The following is a 20,634-nucleotide window of genomic DNA, read 5'->3' on the forward strand; positions in this document are numbered from 1 at the left end:
TGATTGGGGATAAAGACTTGTTTGTAATGATTCTTTTTCTATTCCCTTCTTTATTCTGTATGCCTAACCTCTGTGAAATACACAAGGACTTAAGCTTTGATTGAGTCCAGAGTTCCTGAGCACATTCACCGGCCAGTGTATTTGGCAGCCTCCATGACTGCCTGGCCACCTCCCCGCAGGTCGGCAGTGCCAGTGTCCCAAGAAGGGTGGAAGTGTTGGAGGGAGAAATGAGTAAGACCAGTTCTGCTTCGCATGCAGGGTGATAGGGATGCTAAGGAGGCTCCCAGGACTCGGCTTAGGGAAGGGCGCGCTTATAAAAAGTGATGCACTCGAACTTTGCCCTAAACAGATCTGAAAAGCTAGTGGGTAGTTAGGTAGGGAGAGAGAGAGAGAGAGAGGAGGGACAGAGAAGGACAGAGACAGAGGGGAGATAAATCTTCTGCGTTTCTTCTCCGGCTTCAGTTAGAAGAATGCCAGGGTGCAGACTGATGGGGACCTAGTTTTGGCTGATGTCTCATCTCCTAGTTAAGGTATTAAATATACGTACCGGTGTGTGAGCCAGCTTTCCGTTACTGTAACAAATAAGTGAGAGAATCTGTTTATAAAGGAAAAGGTTTCTTTAGTCTCCCAGTTTTGGAGGTGTCAGTCCAGGGCTGATTAGACCAGTCACAGTTAGTCTTCCACTGGGGGCAGCGTATCATGGTAGAGGCACATGAAATACAGAACCATTCACCCCAGGGCTAGGTAGAATAGGGAGAGAGAGCTACCGCACTCCATTCTTCCCTTCAGGGGCACTCGTACCTGGTGATCAGGCCCCACCTCTTACAGTGTCCCCACTTCTCGATAGCATTATGGGCTAGGGACCCAGGCTGTGACATCTACGCTTTTGGGGGACACTTTACCATGAAAGCTCCTAGACGCTTCTTTCTACGGCTTTTCTCTGAGCTGTCTGTTTCTGTGAAATAGCGTATGGGATTTCAGCCACTAACCTGACCCAGCCTGGAGGGCTCATGGTGTCCAGAGCCCTCAGGTGGGTAGGGCTTCGAAGCACATAGGTGATGAGGTAGAACCAGGCCGGGAGGCGATAACACAGCTCCCAGGAGGCAGCAGCCGGACACTTTCTAAGAGTCCAGTGTCATGAGTTCCAGCTCAAGGTGATGGCTCTAAACTGAGTCAGATCAAAGCAGCTCCATGAGAAAAGTATCTTTAAGCATTGAGAAATTAGCAATCTCGCTTGGGTCTTTCCTGACCATGAATGCTCTGCAGTTTGCCAGAGACTTTGCTAGGTGGTCAGGGAAGACCACACCTGAGTGAGGTACAGACTCTTCTGACCACCTACGAGATACACACTCCCTTGCCAGGCCATTTCCAGTTTCAGAAAGCTGTGACTCATCATCTACTATTATTTCTGAGGAATCTTACATGCATCTGAGACAGTCCCATGATTCCTTCTTGGGTGAATAAATCTAAACCCCGCCCTACCCCAGTTTCTTCTAAACAGCATGTCCTGGAGTTGCCTTGTTTTTTTCTGGAAGATCTGCAGCTCTTAAGTTGGATCCCAAACTGGACTTGGGTGTGGTGTTGCCCTCACCGATGGGTGGTCATGGTGTCTGATATCCTATCTTGTTTATAACTGGAACGCTGTTTCCATTGATCTTTGAAAGGGCAGATTGTTCTCGTTTACAACTGCTTCCGGTGCATGAGAGCTATTGCATGAAAGCATTGCTTCCCGACTTTTAAATCTAGTCATTCTTGAAAATGTTTAAAAGTCGAGGGACTCTGCCAGAGTCACACACGCGTATGTACACACAGGTTGGAGGAGGCTGTGTCCCCAGAGAGCAGGAATAATGGTGAAGTTGACGATGCTTCCCCAGGCACTGGTGATAAACCTGGCTGTGTGGACAGATCCGGGGCCCTGCCATCGTTGGCTGCCAGGTTAGTTTTCCTGTGTGGCTCCTGCTTGACAACTTTCATTGCCCACCCTTCTTTTGATAGCATCACGGGCTACAGGGAGCAGGGAGGGTAGGGGCCAGTGACCAGTTGGGTGGCGTTGAACATTCTGGAGGTCACCGGTTCCCTGACGTGGGATGCCACTGCTCAAGAGAGCTCCCCTGAAATGGGCACAGCACCTCCCCGGGAGCCAGACCTGGATTCGTGACATTGCAGTCTTCCTTCCCGCTCTGTTCCTGCTAGTGCTTGTGGCAGCTTATACTGTACATAAAACACTTTACAAGCTTTATCATCCACCTCCCTCAAGTTGAATGAAGTTGCATTTTTAAAGCTGGGGCTTTTGTCTGTTCTGTTCACTGCGATATTCTAAGATCTGGCTCGTGGCATTTGTGTATGTTTAAATAAATTAAGAAAGCATTTCCTCATTAGTACCGCAAAGACAGTTTATGGGATAAAGTACGTGAGAATGAAGGTTACACTTGATCTTAGCCAAAAGGCCGAGAAGTGATAGAGAATGAAGATTATAAACTGTATGTTAAGTAGAGGCGGCCCGTTTTAAGAAAAAGAATATGGAATTTCTATCAGAGAAATGTAAACATCTTAATTGGCAGAATTCATTTGTGGACTTGGTATTGTGTGCCTTCGGGAGGGTGAGACATAAGGCTCTTTGGAACTCAGAAGTTCAAGGCCAGTCTAGACAGTTGCAAACTCTTTTAAAGTCTTTTTTGTTTTATGCGTGTGAGTCACAGTCTTATAGGTTCCATAGGGGTCATGTAACTGAGAGGAGGACAGGCAACGCCTTGTCACATGGTACACTGAGATATGCTATAGGTATGTCACGGGCGCGGGCTCTGGAGCCAGCCCGAGTTCGCATCCCAGCTCTGTCAGTTCACCTTCTGCATCTCGCTTCTTGCGCCTGTAAAATGTGGATGGTAACAGGACCTACCCCGTGGAGGTGCTCTGTGATGGTAAGTGAATGACTACATGTAAGGTAGTTTGACTACTGCCTCACACAGGAAGAATCCAGCGAGCTTTAGTTTGTGTCTTGAGTATTCCTAGAGGCCCTGGTGTTAAAGTGGGTCTTCACCTGTGGTGCTGGGCAGAGGCCGGAAACCTTTCCGACATGGGGCATAGCGGGAGGGAGATAGGTCATTGGGGGTGTGTCCTGGAAGGGGATCTGGAACCCCAGCCACTTGTGGTCCCTCCCTCTGCTTCCTGGCTTCCATGCGGTAAACAGGCTTCTCTGCCATGTGCTCCATGCCACCAAGGATCAAAGTGACAGGGCCACATCACCTCACTCTGAAATCTCTGAAACCATGAATGCAGGAAACGTGTGTCTCCACAAGCCACTGACCTCAGGCATACTGTCACAGCAGTGCAAAGCTGACCACACAGGTTACTGTGAGGGCTTTGCGCCACCACTCCCCCAGCTGTCCTCAGTGTCTTTGTTCACAAGTTCAAAGGACATTCGGAAGATACAAACTTTGCTGTACAAATTGTTTTTTTATCTGTGTGTGATATGTGACTATTCTGTATCTTCTTAGCATCTTTCATCATGAAAACTTAGTTTTCTTAGCTCTTTATTTTGGTGGTCAGTTGATGTCTGCAGTTCTTTTTCTTATATATCGGTGCTAAAATGTGCACTGCTATGGATAGTTGATTAATTTCTATGATTAGGATGCACTTCATTGGCAGTAATTGGGTTTAGTATTTATCATGAATAGCCTAAGATTAATTTCCATGACAGGAGACTGAGATGAATGAGGGCTGGGATACTAGAGGACGCAGGTGAAGATGTGTGGTCCCTGCAGCCTGGGACAGATCCTTCCATGGCTAGGATTCTTTAATGCCACCTGTGGCTAGGTCTCACCTTTGGAAGGACTTTATTGCTTTTCTGTTGTGGGGTGCATGATAGGTCCTTCTGAATACTGCTATGATATATTTAGGTAAAACTACCACAGCATTGCATAATAATTGTGTTCAATATATGATAATTAACTGAAATAGGGCTGAATGTTAATAAATATGTAGGACACTATTATTGATGTGTTCTTCATGGTAAACAGGAAATGCACCGAGTGATTTCCTTTTTTAAATTTCCTGCTTGGAAATGATAGATAAAATATGAAGAAGGGCTAGCTTTTATTTATGCTTTTTTTCTGGCACTACTCTGTCCATTTGCCTGGGTTCAACTACATACATGCCTTACAAATGAAGTCTCATTATATCCAAGGCTAGCTAAATACCCGTCAAGGAAGAAATGAATGCGTGTGAGTTGTTTTAATTAGCTAGGTGTGATTTAAAGGTTGCTGAAATCAAAAAGGCTTATTCATTTTTCATCAATAATCACTTACCTTAATATTTCATTAGAACCCGCTGATTTGCAGACCTCCTTCTGGGCCTTGCTTCATTATGACTGCAGACATAATTTAACTCTCCCTCTTCTTCTCGTTCCGTATTATGCTCTTTCATCTCAGAGACACTGTTAAGATGTTTCAAACATTCACAGGCTGCTAATTGATCCAGCTTTTTTTTTTTTTCTCATTAACTGTACTTAAAGCTAAGGATTCTAGGCTGTGGAAAGCTGTGTGTGTGTGTGTGTGTGTGTGTGTGTGTGTACATGTATGTGTGTGTTGGCAGTATCGTCATTGGAACAGCTGATAATGTGGAAGTTTTCTGTTTTACATGATCTGAGAAGTTGATACCTTGGTAAAAGGCAGTAATCCTGTAAACAGTGGGGACACTTTCTTAGACTATGTCACCCATCAGAAAGAAGAAAATGTGTTATGTGTGTCATGCTTAGCAGCTGAGGTTGCTATCTGTGCACATACCTTATTTTCAAAATAAGGTTCCAATCTTTTCTTTTGAAACACATAGGTAGTTAGATCTTAGACTTCTTAGGAGTAATAAATCCAAAATACAAAAGCACACCCAGGATAGACTCACCTTCAGACCAATGCTTACCAACAATGGAGAAAAAGAGAACAAGTAAACAAATACACAGGTATTTTTCATTTCTTCTGTTAACTGTGAAGTTAACTCTGAAGTGTTACCAGTCCTCTTCAGCTCTGTGAAACAGTTTGTATACAGATCAGTAATGTTCGATAGTTCTGCTGGTTTTGATGATGAGTGAAAATTATTAAATATTTAGAAATGAAAGAGCTGGGGATTTAGCTCAGCGGTTCAGTGGCCTGCCTTGCAAGCACAAGGACTCGAGTTCAATCCCCAGTACCAAAAAAAAAAAAGGAAAATTTGTGTCCATGAAAGTTTGGTTTATGTATGTGTTCAGAAGTATAAATATATCAATTGGATGGGACCTTTTATTACCTTCTTAGTATTTTCCAGAAAACTTCACACTCCCTCATATCCCAGACTTCTCTTTCAAAAACATATCTAAAAATTAAGATTATAGATTATATAAATGTTGACTTAGGGGGAATTAAAAGATTGTCTGTGTGTTACAGCTTTTAGCTGGTATCAAAAATTATGATTTCTTGTTTACCCAGATCTACTCTTGCCATTTTGCTTACCTGTGGGGTATTTATTGATAGTACTTTCCGTAAAATAAAGACTTCATTACATAGTCGAGTTCACACAGTTTGCTCTGGGATTGAGCAGTTGTGTTGGTGATTGTGTTCTTTGCTTATGGCAGTCTTCAGGATTCCTGGGGGAAGTTTGAAGGTAGAATGTAATGTTTCTTTTTTGGACCTGTCCTTTCACACAGCCTACCTTGCCTGCTTCAGTCTGTGTTTGATGTGTGTGTGTGTGTGTGTGTGTGTGTGTGTGTGTGTGTGTGTACATAATTAGAAGCAAGTGTGGCTGGATGTGGCTTTGGATTCACATCCTGGCTCTACCACTTGTGAAGGTGTTTGGCAGGTTATTTGACCCCTGTACCCTTTCTTATAGTCGTCTGTGTTTTCCATTTTATGTCTCATTGTTAGACGATATGTTAGCTGGACCCTAATTTTTATATTTAGAAAATATGCTCTTTATAACCATACATTATGATCCAGGCTAGAAGTTAGTGATGCTAAAAGAGAAATACAGATAAGACCTCTGATGGTAACTCTCTTCCAGTCTTTTGAGAGAGTAACAGACGGACTTAAATAACACAACTAGTTTATTGACCATGCTGTTTATTTGAATAGCTAGGCCAGAATGGTTTGATTGACTTTTTAAAAATCTGGTATGTTTTTTACCATATGGACAAGACCATAGTGGGAGTGCCAAGCTAATAGGCTTTCTTTTCTCTGCCAGTGAACCATGAAAGTTGTTAGCAAAATGTTTTATCTTGAATTGATCCATTTTCCAAGCTCTTGGTTATATAAACACCCATCTTAAGGGATAAGGTGCAGATTATCTTTTATCATTCATTGAAAATTCGTTGCATCAAAGAACTGTAGGCAAGCAGCATGTGAAATGGTCTAAAAAGGAATGTATACAGAGTGCTTGGGTGCCTAAAAATGTTAGAAGCTGCCCTCAATTGGTGAACTGTCCAAACACAGTATAGGTTACTTTCTTCTGAGTGCATTACAACAGTTTAAGAATGTAAAAAATGAGTCTTTAATAATATTTAGTAGGAACATTTAAAAGATAGTGAAGGCTTACAGGAGGAATATCTGCTTTGTGCTTTTCTCTTTTTTAGGGACTCAATGCACAAATCCTCTGTGTCAGAAGACTACTAATTACTGTATATTGCAATGAAGTGATATAATTATCTTCCAAGGAATTCTTTAATGATTATTTATTTATTTATGGTACCAGGGATCAGACTGAGGTCCTCACACTTGCCAGGCAGGTGCTGTGCCCCAGCCCTTTACTCATTATTTTTAAATGACACAATAATTGAACATAGTTGTGTGGTACTGTGTGCTCTTTCAGTATACATATACAATGTGTAGTGTTCAAATCTAAGTAATTAACATAACTGTTACCTTAATATTTCTGACTATACATGGCTTAAAACATTCACAATCTTTCTTATCTACCAATTTTAAGTATTCATTCCATTGCAAATATTTATGTTTTGGGTGTCATCAGAATATTTGTGCCTTTTGTTGCTATCCTCTTAATGTTCATGTTTCCTCTTTTTCCTATTTTAGTGCCTTTTCTGCTCCTGATAACACAATACCATAGAATGGGTACAGTTTAAAGAAAAAAGGTTTACTTTGGTTCGTAGTCCTGGAGATCCAAGGTTAAAGTACAGCACCTGGTGATCACCTTCTTGCAGGAGGAGTCCCAGGGGGTGCAATGTGGGTCATTACCTGGCAAAAGCAGGGTGTGTGTGCGTGCATGTGTGTGTTTTCTGGTCTATCTCTTCTTATAAAGGATTCAATTGCCTTGTGTAATCCTAATCACCTCCCAAACACCAGCCTGTAAGCACCATTGTCTGATTGATTGTCCGCCTTGTTAATATCTCACAGTGAGGACTAAACTCCATAGCACACCCTTGCGCATATACAGTGTGTCTGAAGTGTAGCTTTTAAAGTTCTTTCTCATCTATTTGCATAATCATTGATCCCTTCCTCCCTTCCTTCTTCGTTTGAGAAGTTTGGGATAGAATATAGGGCTACAGGTATGCCTAGCATGACTCTACCACTGAGATAAGATACCCCTCTGACCTTCACCATACTTTCCCAATCAATTATCTATTCTGGTTGTGGGTCACATTTTCATCATTCTTATGGTTAATAGTTTTTGGTTGAATGAAAGATGTTGTGAATTTTCTGTCGTGAGGGCTGACTTTCTGTCACATAACTTGAATGTTGAATCTTTCCCGGCATACAGCTAAGTTACATTCTGATGGTTTCTTGTCTTTAGCTTGTTTTTCATCTCTTTTAGGCTGGCTTCATTCTGAGGCCTGAGGGAGCCCCACTTCCACAGTGAGGCTCTTCCTGACTGAGTACTCAGTGTGCTCAGTTTGAGAACCCAGCAGATTCTCCCTCCAGTTGGGCTCTGCAGGCACAGCCACAGTTGTCCATCAGATGCCGCCTGGTAATTATTGTTTTCACAGATGATCTTGTCTGGGCTTGTGGTGTTTTCCCTTATACACAAGTTCATTCTCAAGAACTCAAGAAGGTGCATGTAGATCTCTGGAGCTCTTTCTCTGTGTAGCTGCCTCCTCGCAAGCCATCTGACTCCAAATGCCAGCCACGTTAGTGTCCTCCAATTCCGAGGCCCCCGGCCTCGTAATTAACATAACTTCCTTTCCTTGCACTGTGGTGTGCGAGCTGCTGCCAGACAGAAAGCCTAGGAGATGGGAGAGCTCACTTCATTTGTCTACCTCTCTTGTCCCCAACTTCTGAAAATAGTTGTTTCCTTTATTTTTTCTGGTTTATCTGTAGCGTAAAGTTAATTCTGAACCACCTTGTCGTCTCATGGCCCAAAGTGGAAATTCTTTAAAATATAGTTGAACGGTTGTTCTGTGCTACTCACTTCATTCTTATTTTTAAAACCATTACAACTGGTGTTAATCTCCTGTACTCAGAAAGGCTTTCGCCAAGTGCCCAGATTGCAAAATCTGATACCGTCTTGAAAACAGACGCACGTGTGACTTACAGGGTCTGCTTCTTGGTCTCTATGCCCTCCCAGAGTCCTCATTGCTGACTCCCGCCTTTTGGAGAAGGAATTCTTTTTGTCCCCTAAATGCTGTAGTTCTTGAGTGTTTATTTTCTTGTCCAGTCTTCTCCCTGTTGTGTCTTCAACTCTCTCTTACACCTGACTCATTTCCAAAGTCATTGTAGTAGAGTTGACCTGTTCTAAGCTCCAGGCCCGACTTCCTGCCCGTCTCTCTGGGTACCCTGACAATATCACAGACACAGTGGGAGGAATCTGCTGTGATCTTTACTACTGCAACCAGGGGCCATCGTGTCTTCTTTCTCTGTGTTCTCACTGGTGTCCTTCCTGTCTCCTGAGCTCTTCCTTCCTCTCCTCTCTTAGCCCCTACCTAGTTATGACATCATACAGATTTTCTGTGCTGTTTCTCCAGCCCACTCTTCCTCATCTATTTTATTTTCCTGATTCAGGGATGCAGCATCATTGATATAATAAAGGATCATCTTCCATTTCTTCACTTGTCTCAACAACCTATGCTCTATTTCACACGATCCTGCGGCATTACCCCCTAATGCCCACTGCAGTCTTAGCCCTCTGTCTCTGCCCTCATCAGAACCTCACTGCAGGCTATTTTCTTTCTCAGAGTAAGCCCAGCATTTTGCCACCATTGTTCCTTGCACTCTCTTGTGGATGTGGAATGCCCTGCCGTAGACCTCTTTTATGCCTGTTGTGAAATCCCAGGTCTCCAAATGCTGTCTCTTCTACAAAGCTGATACCTTGGGTTGGATCATCTTCCTTGGTTACAAAACAGTTTGCACGATCACCAAGACTTCCTTCAGTGTCCACCCAGGATAATGAGAAAATATCTGTATGTCCTCTACTTCTGCACAATTCAGATTTCCTCACGTACTTTTCTGGACGTCTTCTTTGGCAGTGTTGGGATGGAACCATTCAGGCATTCTGAGAGCTGTTTTTAGTACTTGTGCTGCTAGAATCCATTTTCCTACTGGAATCTCTCCATAACTGGTTGTGTCTCCTCCAAAGGAGATAAAGGCCTTTTCTAGGGGGAGATAAGAATAAGGACCAGGCCTGTTTCACCCTCATGGGTCCCAAATGCTTCTGCACATTTTTGAAGCATTTAAAGGTGAGCATGTCAGGTGTGTAAGTGGAAAAAATAAAAGAGAAATTTATTTAATGGCTTGATTTATTTGTAAAATCCCTTTGCACGATATATGACTTCAGCATGTAAAGATAATTCTATAAAAAACAGACATAGTGAACTTCTCAGTAACATATCAATGCCGTCAAACAGAACAGATCGCTGTTCAGATCCATTATTTTACTGAGTTGCTTGCTAGGACTTTCCCCATCAATGATAGCCATCATTCAGAATTTTATTGAGCTGCATATGCATTTTGTTGTGATGGTGGCTGTGGCTGGTAAATTTCTTAAACCATTGACCATGAATTATGGCTCTCCTGATACTGCCGCTTTCTAACACAGGCATCAAAAGGAAGCAAAGAGGGCAGATTATTTTGGGAACCTTCAGTGTTCTCGCTCTGGTCTATGTTTTCTTCCTGCACAGATATTCAGGCTCTCCTAGGCCTTACGTATAAGTAGCTACAACACTTTGCTGATTTCCTTTAAATGTTTCCTGAGTAAGAAATATATTCTCCCTTAATCAGCTTCTTTTGAGATGTCTGTTTATACTAAACACAATTCTCTTCCAATTAGTTTCAGATTCTAAGCAACAGTACTGGTAATTAAACATTGTCTGAAGCAGCATCCTGTTACTGTGCTGTATTATTGAAGCTGAGGTGCACTAGAAACAAATATTAAGCCGATTAGCATTTTTGTCAACCTGCTGTATTAGAATTAGTTTACTGGCACAGGGATTTCTTATATGTTAAAACTATGGGAATTTGGAAAACTAGGTATCTCTCTTCTCTCACCTATAAAATGACATGACTGTAACAAGTACATCGTTGGAATCGCTCTCTTGTAGGGCTGCTGTGTAGGATGAACGAAATATATAACTAAAGCATTTGGCATTTTAACTGCTTGCAGTGTTAAAAATTTATTTAATTGTCATGCAGGTTAAAAGTATCTCACAGGACAATTATATTATGTTTAAAATAAAATCCTTCCCATAAGTAGATCTGGAATTCATGGAGTATCAGTTATTTGAAGAACTGCCCATTTTTGTCTCATCATAAAATTTTGGGGTGGCTTCTTGGATTTATTTCATTATTTAGTGCTGGGGTAGAATCTAGGGCATTGTGCATGCTAGGCGAGCATTGTACCACTGAGCTACACTCTCAGCTGTGGAGTTCATTTACTCTGTACAAACTGCTGGCCAAAGTATGGCGTGAACAAAACGAGCTCATCCTTGAGCATGACATGTGGGGCGGTGTGCTTGATACACACAGCCCCCACGTAGCAGTGATTTGTGTCTGTCTGGTGTTTCCTGGGTGTTGTGTTACGAATGTGGCATCAGCTGGTGAGACCGTTTCAAATGTGGACTGCCAGTCAATGAACCACTGTTCCATTAATCGGCGATAGAATTTATTTCATAATGTGTGTGATCTGTTGCAGTGGTAAAATAAATTATTTTTAGATTCCCAATGTAAGATTGTTTTCTCGCTAGATAATTATAATTGGCTCTGTGTGTAACACAAATTTTAAATATTTTATGTTATTAGTAACACCATCAGAACCCAGGAATTAACAAGATAGAAATGCAAATGGGTTTTCCTGTGTCTTAAACTATGGCTGCAAAGGGAGAATTGGTTCTGGAAGTTATTTTTAATGTGCATACTTTTTAACAAGGTCTTGAGAGTGGTAATCATTTCTGGGTTTCCAACATCAGGGGGCAGTGATGGCTTGACAGGTGTAGTCCTTTTCTTGTCGATAAAATATTGGTTTTTGTTAAGTTTTCTGTTGATAAAAGTTTATTTGGAGTCGTGCACCTCTGCCATTTTTGACCTGATTTAGCAGCCCCTCGACGTGTAGAAGTAGGAATGCAGGAGGGAGGAACCTGCTGCTGGTCACCCTCATCCCCTTTGAAGGAAGCCGAGATGGTGCCTCGTATGGAGTTGGAGTCTTGTGAGCTCATGGGTCACTGATCTTAACTAGTCAGTCACCTGGTTATTAGAAGAGCCTTTTCCCAAACTCATAAACAGGGATATCATTCCTAGTTTGTCAGTGGAAAAAGACAGGTAAAATGATAGAACACTGTAAAGCATGCTCAACCTTTACAAAGTTCCACTGCATGTTAGATTATGTTCCGCTCTTAATTACATCCCCCAAATGCTACCTAGTTCAGGAAGTTACTTATACTTAAGCGCAAGAGTTGTTAATGTGCACGGTGTGGACAGTGATAAGCCGGTAGACCTCAGAGTAAAATTAAACAGACACAGCGGTTTGTGAGTAAGCGGAGTGAGTGTGCGTGTGAGATGAGCACTGAGCTTCCCACCCCTTTCCCCGGAGACCTGCTAAGAATTCGCTGGCCAGGGTACCGAGGCCCGATGGCCCCGTTCTCTCTGCTCCTGAGTCCAACTCTCCCCATTGCCTCCTGCTGGCTCTGTAAGAGGCCTAGGCTCTCTCCATGGCCCTTTTGCAGTTTGTTACAAATTCTTGTTAAACATCTCGCTGCCCCTTTTCTGCAGTTATGACCAAGGGACGTCAGCTTTGCTCCTTGATCTCAGAGGTTTATTTTGTTTCCCGCTTTCTTCTTCCTTCATCCATTTCCATGGTACTTCCTACTTCCTGTGCAGCTCCTTCATGCTGGCTTATTGACTCACCCTCTCCTTTGCCCTTCTGTGTGCTGAGGACCCCTGAACCCCACCTCTGCTGAGGCCTAGGCCTGGACCTGGCCCCTTGGACCTCACCTGTGCCGTTCCAGCCAGCGGACTCCCCATGTTCTGAGCCAGTGCCTTTCCTTCGGCGATAGAATTTATTTCATAATGTGTGTGATCTGTTGCAGTGGTAAAATAAATTATTTTTAGATTCCCAATGTAAGATTGTTTTCTCGCTAGATAATTATAATTGGCTCTGTGTGTAACACAAATTTTAAATATTTTATGTTATTAGTAACACCATCAGAACCCAGGAATTAACAAGATAGAAATGCAAATGGGTTTTCCTGTGTCTTAAACTATGGCTGCAAAGGGAGAATTGGTTCTGGAAGTTATTTTTAATGTGCATACTTTTTAACAAGGTCTTGAGAGTGGTAATCATTTCTGGGTTTCCAACATCAGGGGGCAGTGATGGCTTGACAGGTGTAGTCCTTTTCTTGTCGATAAAATATTGTTTTTTGTTAAGTTTTCTGTTGATAAAAGTTTATTTGGAGTCGTGCACCTCTGCCATTTTTGACCTGATTTAGCAGCCCCTCGACGTGTAGAAGTAGGAATGCAGGAGGGAGGAACCTGCTGCTGGTCACCCTCATCCCCTTTGAAGGAAGCCGAGATGGTGCCTCGTATGGAGTTGGAGTCTTGTGAGCTCATGGGTCACTGATCTTAACTAGTCAGTCACCTGGTTATTAGAAGAGCCTTTTCCCAAACTCATAAACAGGGATATCATTCCTAGTTTGTCAGTGGAAAAAGACAGGTAAAATGATAGAACACTGTAAAGCATGCTCAACCTTTACAAAGTTCCACTGCATGTTAGATTATGTTCCGCTCTTAATTACATCCCCCAAATGCTACCTAGTTCAGGAAGTTACTTATACTTAAGCGCAAGAGTTGTTAATGTGCACGGTGTGGACAGTGATAAGCCGGTAGACCTCAGAGTAAAATTAAACAGACACAGCGGTTTGTGAGTAAGCGGAGTGAGTGTGCGTGTGAGATGAGCACTGAGCTTCCCACCCCTTTCCCCGGAGACCTGCTAAGAATTCGCTGGCCAGGGTACCGAGGCCCGATGGCCCCGTTCTCTCTGCTCCTGAGTCCAACTCTCCCCATTGCCTCCTGCTGGCTCTGTAAGAGGCCTAGGCTCTCTCCATGGCCCTTTTGCAGTTTGTTACAAATTCTTGTTAAACATCTCGCTGCCCCTTTTCTGCAGTTATGACCAAGGGACGTCAGCTTTGCTCCTTGATCTCAGAGGTTTATTTTGTTTCCCGCTTTCTTCTTCCTTCATCCATTTCCATGGTACTTCCTACTTCCTGTGCAGCTCCTTCATGCTGGCTTATTGACTCACCCTCTCCTTTGCCCTTCTGTGTGCTGAGGACCCCTGAACCCCACCTCTGCTGAGGCCTAGGCCTGGACCTGGCCCCTTGGACCTCACCTGTGCCGTTCCAGCCAGCGGACTCCCCATGTTCTGAGCCAGTGCCTTTCCCTTGTCCTTGGTCTACTGGAGGCCCTGCCCAGGCTCCTGCCTGGCTTCCTGCCACTATCCGGGTACTTCCAAGTTCTTCCTTGGAGTGGTCCTCTCTGGGGTCTTCTCTACCGGTCCCCCTGCGTGCTTCTCTGCAGATGTTGGCCTGTAATCCCCCAGCTCTAGTGGCCCTGTTCATTCCTCTGTGATTCCCCCTTCTGCCTACCCAAGTTCAGGTCTGAAAGCAGAGACCCCATGTGTCCTAGGGAAGCCTCTGAGCAGCGTCATCCACAGAGGTGCAGGGATGAGGTCCTCATACCTGGGCATACCTGTAGGATGCAGGCATATCATGCTCTGGTTGTCTTGGGTGCCTCCTGTTTGTGGCTGTGAACACTGCCTGAAGCAGGGACTGTTTACCTCCCCTCCCAGAGCCGTGTAGAGGACTTGCTCCTGGGTCTGCCACCAAGAAGATGGTCCCCATCAGGAACAACACGGGCCTCTCCTCGTGGCGCTTCTTGTCTCTTGTTTTGAAAGCTCCTCCTTTCACCAAATCCAGAAATGTCACTTTGCCTCAGGACAACTCTATTTCAAAGGCTGGTGGAGAATTTTCTAGGAACTGTTTCATACATTACAAAAATTCTTCTTTGTGAGTCTGTAAAAACCTTGATCTCTGAATTAACATATGTTACCAGTATACTTTTTTAAGTCAAACACTAAAATTATATCTTACTGGTGTCACCAGGAAGCCGGGTCTTGTCAGTGGGCGCAGAAGGGGCCCTCATTCGTCTGCCTTTTCTGTCCTTTAGGAAAGCGTTCAGACAAGATGCACAGGTAGGTAGGCGTCCAAGCAGCAGTATGGGCAGAGTTTATTGTAATTCAGACAGAAGGAATTATACCTCAGTGCCAGCTGGGCTGTGCCATGTGAGCATCTGCTCTGAGTGTGAGCGTGGATACTCTTTTAGGTACTGGTGGGGTCCAGGTAAGCTGAATGGTTATTGCCGTTTATCCATATTTTTCTTAGAGGTAACTTTGGAATTGTAGAATGTCTTCCTTGTTCGTCCCAGGTGACCATTATTCTTTCAGAAGATTTAATCATGTAAGGAATTTATAAAAGAAATCTATGGAAAGAAAAGGTTCAGATCTGTCTTGGTTACTTTTCTGGTTGCTGAGAGAAAATGCCTGATACCCAGAGTTGAAGAAGGAAAGGTTTGTTTAAGCTCACAGTGCGTAGAGGTTTCAGTCCATGGTTGGCTGGCTCCAAGAAAGGGCTGCTTAATAGTGGGGCATTGCAGAGGAGAAACAGTGCATGGTGTGGGAGGCAAAAGGCAGCATGAAAGCGAGCCTCCCTTTCCCTTTTATCCCATCTAGGCTGCATGCCTTTTGGGTAGTGCCACCTTCACCTAGGGACTTTCCCATTATCCACCCCCAGAACTATGCTAATTCCAATCAGTGGACTAATTTAGTGCCGCACAACCTTAACACCAGTATCACACACTCCAGATCCAGCCAGCTGTGAAAAGCCCCACCGGTGAGCCCATGAGGCTTTGGGGAACATGTAGATGTAAGCCACGACAGAATCTAGATCAAGTCTCAGTCCAAGGTGGGTCTTTCAAGAGTGCTTCCCTTTTGGATCTCATTGAGTATAAGCCATGGCAACTAGGCCTATACTATGTTGTAGAAATAGAGGCTCTGTGTTGTTTGGGGTCTGAGACCTAACAAATGGTATAAATGCATTATCCACTGAGTGCCATGTGTCTTTATTTAACTATAACCAGTAAATTATGCTGTTTTGGACCTCCTTTGTCCTTTAGGCCCGCTAATGTTTAACTACCTGCCTAACAATAGGAAAGTATTACATTTTTGTACAAAATCTTAAAAACACAGAAAAAGAAAAGATTGTCTAACCCCAAAACAGTAATTGCTCATTTTGAGGTATATTCTTAGACAGACATACACAAATATTTTCATATCTATACTTATTCTAAAGCGAACAATAAAACCGTATTATGTGCATCACTTCTTAATAATTTGGCCTTTTACTTCATATTTTGCAAAGGTCTTTCCGCAATATTCAGTATTTTCTTATGTTTCGTTTTATGGGTTTATCTCAGTCAAGTTGCTTAACCTCCTAAGTTTCAAATTCCTTGTCTGTAAAGAGAACACTTATGCTCCGTGCCCATGTTGTCTAAAGGAAGTAAATGAGCTAATACAATGAAGCAGGGAGCATGGGGCCTGGCTGGAAGATGTGTACTGTGCCTGCTCACTGCTGTTTATATTGTCTTCATTTTCCTACCATCTGTTAACAACTTAAAATGTGCTATGGTCGATGCCTATGATCTATCTTATTTCTCTCAAATTCAAATATGTCATTTTTATCTCCTCCATAAAAAATTGCAAATTCTAAAACTGTGCCTTGTTCCACTTTTACATCATGTGCTTCAAAGATGTTGAGATATTCTGATATAAGGCAAACCCCAACTAACAGCTCTCCTCAGGAGTTTCCATCTGAAGGTAGAAGTCCTTCTCAAGTCCCTCTGCTGGTGTCACCTTCTCCTTTGCCCCCCTTTCCCCTTATCCTCTGTGACAGTCAGTTCCATTTCATTGCTGTTTCAGTGCTGGTTTCCAGGAGGCTCCCAGCCTCTGTGGAGCGCTCCTTTTGCTGACCCCCCAGCACTCATGGGGCTCCCCCAGGGCTGAAGAAGTGTGTCAGAGTTGAGTCATCCAGCGGCATTAAGAATGCCCATGACCTTCAGCAAAGCACTGCTTGATTTAATTTAAAATAAATTTTGTTATTTTGACTCTTGGAATCATTAGGTTAAGCAGAAAGCCAACACATCTAGACAGAAATGCTGAGCTGTTTCTCAGTTTAGGGTTTTTGTTTTGTTTTGTTCTTCATGCATCCATCTCAGTTTCTAAGGAAGGCATTTTAACATATGTCAGAGGAAAGTTTCTGTTCTGAAATTATGTATAGTAAAAAGCATCTGCATTCATTCATAGTTGTCCAGTGCAGTTTTTTTGTGAGCTAATAGCAAAATGCCTAGAGGCTTTAATCAGGTTGACAAAGTGCATTGATCACAGTTTTTCTGCATTTCAGGAACTGCTTAAAATCTTTCTTTATGGGAGATGGAGTAGTTAAGAGAGAGTCAGCTTCAGGGTGACCGCCTTGCCCTTCGGCTACAGTTGGCAGAGGAAATTTTACAATGTCCATTATTGCATAGCTTTAAAAATTTATTTTGAATGATTTTAAAACTCCTTCCTTCCATTTTCCTCTAAAATGCCATATTGCTTTCCTTTCCTATATCTCTTTCTCAGTCTACAGCGGTTGTTGGCTACAAACTTCTTTGTCCTGGACTGGGTGCGTGGGAGAGGTTTGGCAGAGGCGCTTGCAGCCCTGACCTTTGTGTTGTTTAAGTGGATCTGGTTATTGAGAAACGTGAACACAAAAGCTCAGCCACTCCTTTAGGAGTGTATGAAAGAACCTGACCAAATTAAAAACCCAGGAGAGCCTTGTTGAGCCTGAATGTGTTAGGCTAAGAAATGCGCCCTGGGTTTGGAGGAAGAAGTGAACACATTTATAGCTTTAATTACTCATTTGGGATTTTACAATCTGTTGCCAAAGCTAGTTATCATCAGCTTTGATTAGAAATCAGGAAAGACAGCTGCTGAAATGCAGAATGAAAAGAATTGTATTGGATTAGAGATGCATTCTTTTGAATCTGAAAGAGAAGGAAAGCATCTTTGGGAAACATCTGAATATGCATTTGTTTTAATAATTCAATGGCTAGAGGTAAAGTACAGTACATTGTAAATTGGAGTGGTTTTCATTATTAAATTAAGTGCTTTTGTTCAGTGCATCTAGATTTGCCTATTGGCTGCTGCCTCCTTTTTCCTCGTTTAGCTCCATTTTGCTGCAGTGTTACATCCTTATTTGTGGGTTGAAATGTGTCAGTATTCATAAACTAAATTCATGAACCATCCTTCCAGTCATTTGGGCTGATGAAACACCATTTACCAGTGTAAAGCCAAGCCAGGAGAGGCTTATGAAATAATGCATTCAAATGCAAAGTTTAAAAAGATAGCATTCTTTATTCCAAGTCCTATATGCATAGAGAAGTACTACTTTGAGTGATATTATTTTAACAATGTAATGTGGAATTATAACATATATCAGAATAACTCTGAGTAAATCAGAATTTCAGAGTTAAATTCACTTATATCTGTTCATAGTTTGTAGAGTTAAGATATATGTCGAGAAGATTTTCTCTCTGGCTTTAAAAAGGCTGTTTTAGCTATTTCATGGGAACTTACACATGGCTAGTTCTTTCCATCTTTAGTTAATTGGCGTTTCTATAAAAGATTATCATGTTTGCACATACATGTATATATAGTGTTCACAGAAGTGTACCTATTTCTTAATCACTGTGTAAATAATAGTTGTATGGATATTTCTATTTACAGAAGAGTAAACATTTATGCAAATATAAAGAAAATTATTAAACACTTTGTCTCCCCATGCTCTGGCTTCAAAGTTAAAGCTGAGAATTTTCACCCAATTATTTAACTCTAGGCAGTGTAACGCTTAAACAAAACCAAGATAACATTCTCTACCTACACAATAGATCAAAACAGCTTCCTTCATCCTCACTTTGGACCATCTGTTTAAAAGAAACTAAAAACCCTCAGGAAGCAAGCTCCTAATCTGTGGTTAAGAGTTTAAAGACACATGCTCATTCGCACCACCCCACAATGTGCCCGAGCACTGTAATGGGTTTTGTATTAGCTTTGAGAGGCTGGATGGCTTGACCTTAGCATCTGCCACTTAGAGCTTCTGGGGAATTTAAAGACTTTTTTTTTTTTCCAGAGGATTTAATTCCATATTTAGCATCAACTTTAGTAAATACTGGGAACCAAATTTTCCAGCAGCTGTATTATTCTTAGTCTCCAAATGCTTTAATCTCACCCTGTCCTTATATATACTCGATGAAAGGAATCAGGGATACACGCCAGTGACATTGTGTATCTTGGAAGTCACCTAGCCTTACTGGAGACCAGATTTGATTGGTAGGATGAGGTTGTGAAGGTTGTTAGCCCCACATTGTTTCTTAATGAATCCCACTTCAACTTTTGAAAAGTGCACTGGTTAAAGAGATTTGGGCATCTGTTAGCCTTTTCAGACTTGGTGTACCAGCAGTGATCAGATAGGTTACAGGACGACCAGAGTCAGTTTTTACATAGCACCAAACAGGGCAAACAACAGCAACAGAAGGTTGCTGATTTCTCGAAAGTGAATGCATATTTGTTATCATCACAGGTTTTACTTAGTTATTGTGTATAGAAAAAATGCTGCTATCTTTGTTCTTATATTTGGCTTAGTTAAATAAATTACCCATTCTTTATGACAACTGTGAGGAGTCCTTTAGTGAGAGTAATACTAAAATTGGCTGGGGATTTGGCTCAGTGGTTCCGCCGCCTGCCTCACAAGTCCACGGGCTCGAGTTTGATCCCCCAGTATCATAAAAAGAGTAATACTAAAATGGTCCTGACCAATTAGCCCTAGAAACTGAAATGAAATGAGGTAGGCAGTAAAAGTAAGTTTCAGTGTCTGTGGGCTGAAATCGGTAGTGTCTGTGATGGTTAGTTTTCCATTACAGTAACAAATTCCTGAGAAAAATCATCTGATGAAGAGGTATGTTCTGACTCACAGTTTTAGAGGTTTCAGTCCATCATTGATTGGCCCTGTTGTTCTTGGGCTTGAGGCCAGACACAACATCATGGCAAGGAACACATGGCAGAACAAAGCCACTCACTCATATTATGGTGGAGACACAACACAGAGGAAGAGAGAAGGGTGGGTTCCCCCTTCTCCCTTCCAAGGGTGCATCCCAGTGGCTTAAGACCTCTGACCACCTTAGTTTTCAGTGCTGAGCCTGGAACCAAGCCTTGAACACTTGGGCCTTTGGGGGACATTCCAGATCCCAACTATAGCAGTTTCTGTAGCTGGAGATGTGATCAGTGATGTTTCACTGGACCCTAGGCTGTGTGGACTGTGGAATTTAGTCTTCAACCTTCTAGTATGTGCTCTTACTCTGTGTCCTTTGGTCACAAACTGCAGATTATTCAAATGATGACCCTGACACACCCCTAAATGGGACTTACACTGCATAGATGGTTGGCTTGGGTAAAATAACCTTCAAGATCTTTTTGAACTCAGCGTCCAGCATTTGGCAATCACCGACTATAGTAGGGATGAGAGTGTCCTAGAGATTCCCTTCAGCTAGGTGAGCCTTCCTTGTCATCTTCCGAGTCCATTGACACCTTTAAGAGTTTGTGAATGTTCTTATATGAGTGGATAGTTTGCTTTCTCTTCCTCTTCTTCCCCTATTCCTCCTTCCCCCCTCCTCCTCCCCTCCCTTCTTCCTTCCTTCCTTCCCTCCCTCCGTCTTCCTCTTCCTCCTCCTTCTTCTTTTTTGGTGCTTGGATCCAAACCGGGGGCCTCAGCTATGATATCCTAGGTGTGCTCTGCTCTGTACCACTGAGCTACACCCAGACCCACAGTTGAATACTTGTGGAGGGGACTACTGTGTTTGGAAGCATTCGGTTAGAAAATGCATTGAGCTATATGTTTTTAGACTCTTTTGAAGAGCAAATCAACATCATTTAATACTATGGAAAATATAAAAGACAGGAAAAAGCAATTACTGCAGTCTTCACTCTTGTAAATACATATCATGGAGTCAAGTTCAGACCAATAAGACTGCAAGTGCTAGCATTCATCAGAACTCTGATGACCTGCTTTCATGCCTGATACACTCACAAAGT

The 20,634-nt window shown here is 42.5% G+C and overlaps 1 protein-coding gene across 1 annotated transcript in view; it reads left to right on the top strand.

Moving 5' to 3' along the window:
* The window catches only part of Pard3 (par-3 family cell polarity regulator), a 558,608-nt gene that overhangs the window by 429,266 nt on the left and 108,708 nt on the right, over positions 1–20,634 (top strand). The window contains 1 exon segment of the mRNA XM_033765663.1: positions 1,813–1,935. Within this exon segment, the coding sequence (XP_033621554.1) occupies positions 1,813–1,935 (123 nt within the window).

Source organism: Fukomys damarensis, unplaced genomic scaffold, assembly GCF_012274545.1.
Source record: "Fukomys damarensis isolate Sample0158 unplaced genomic scaffold, DMR_v1.0_HiC HiC_scaffold_19, whole genome shotgun sequence".
NCBI lineage: Eukaryota > Metazoa > Chordata > Mammalia > Rodentia > Bathyergidae > Fukomys > Fukomys damarensis.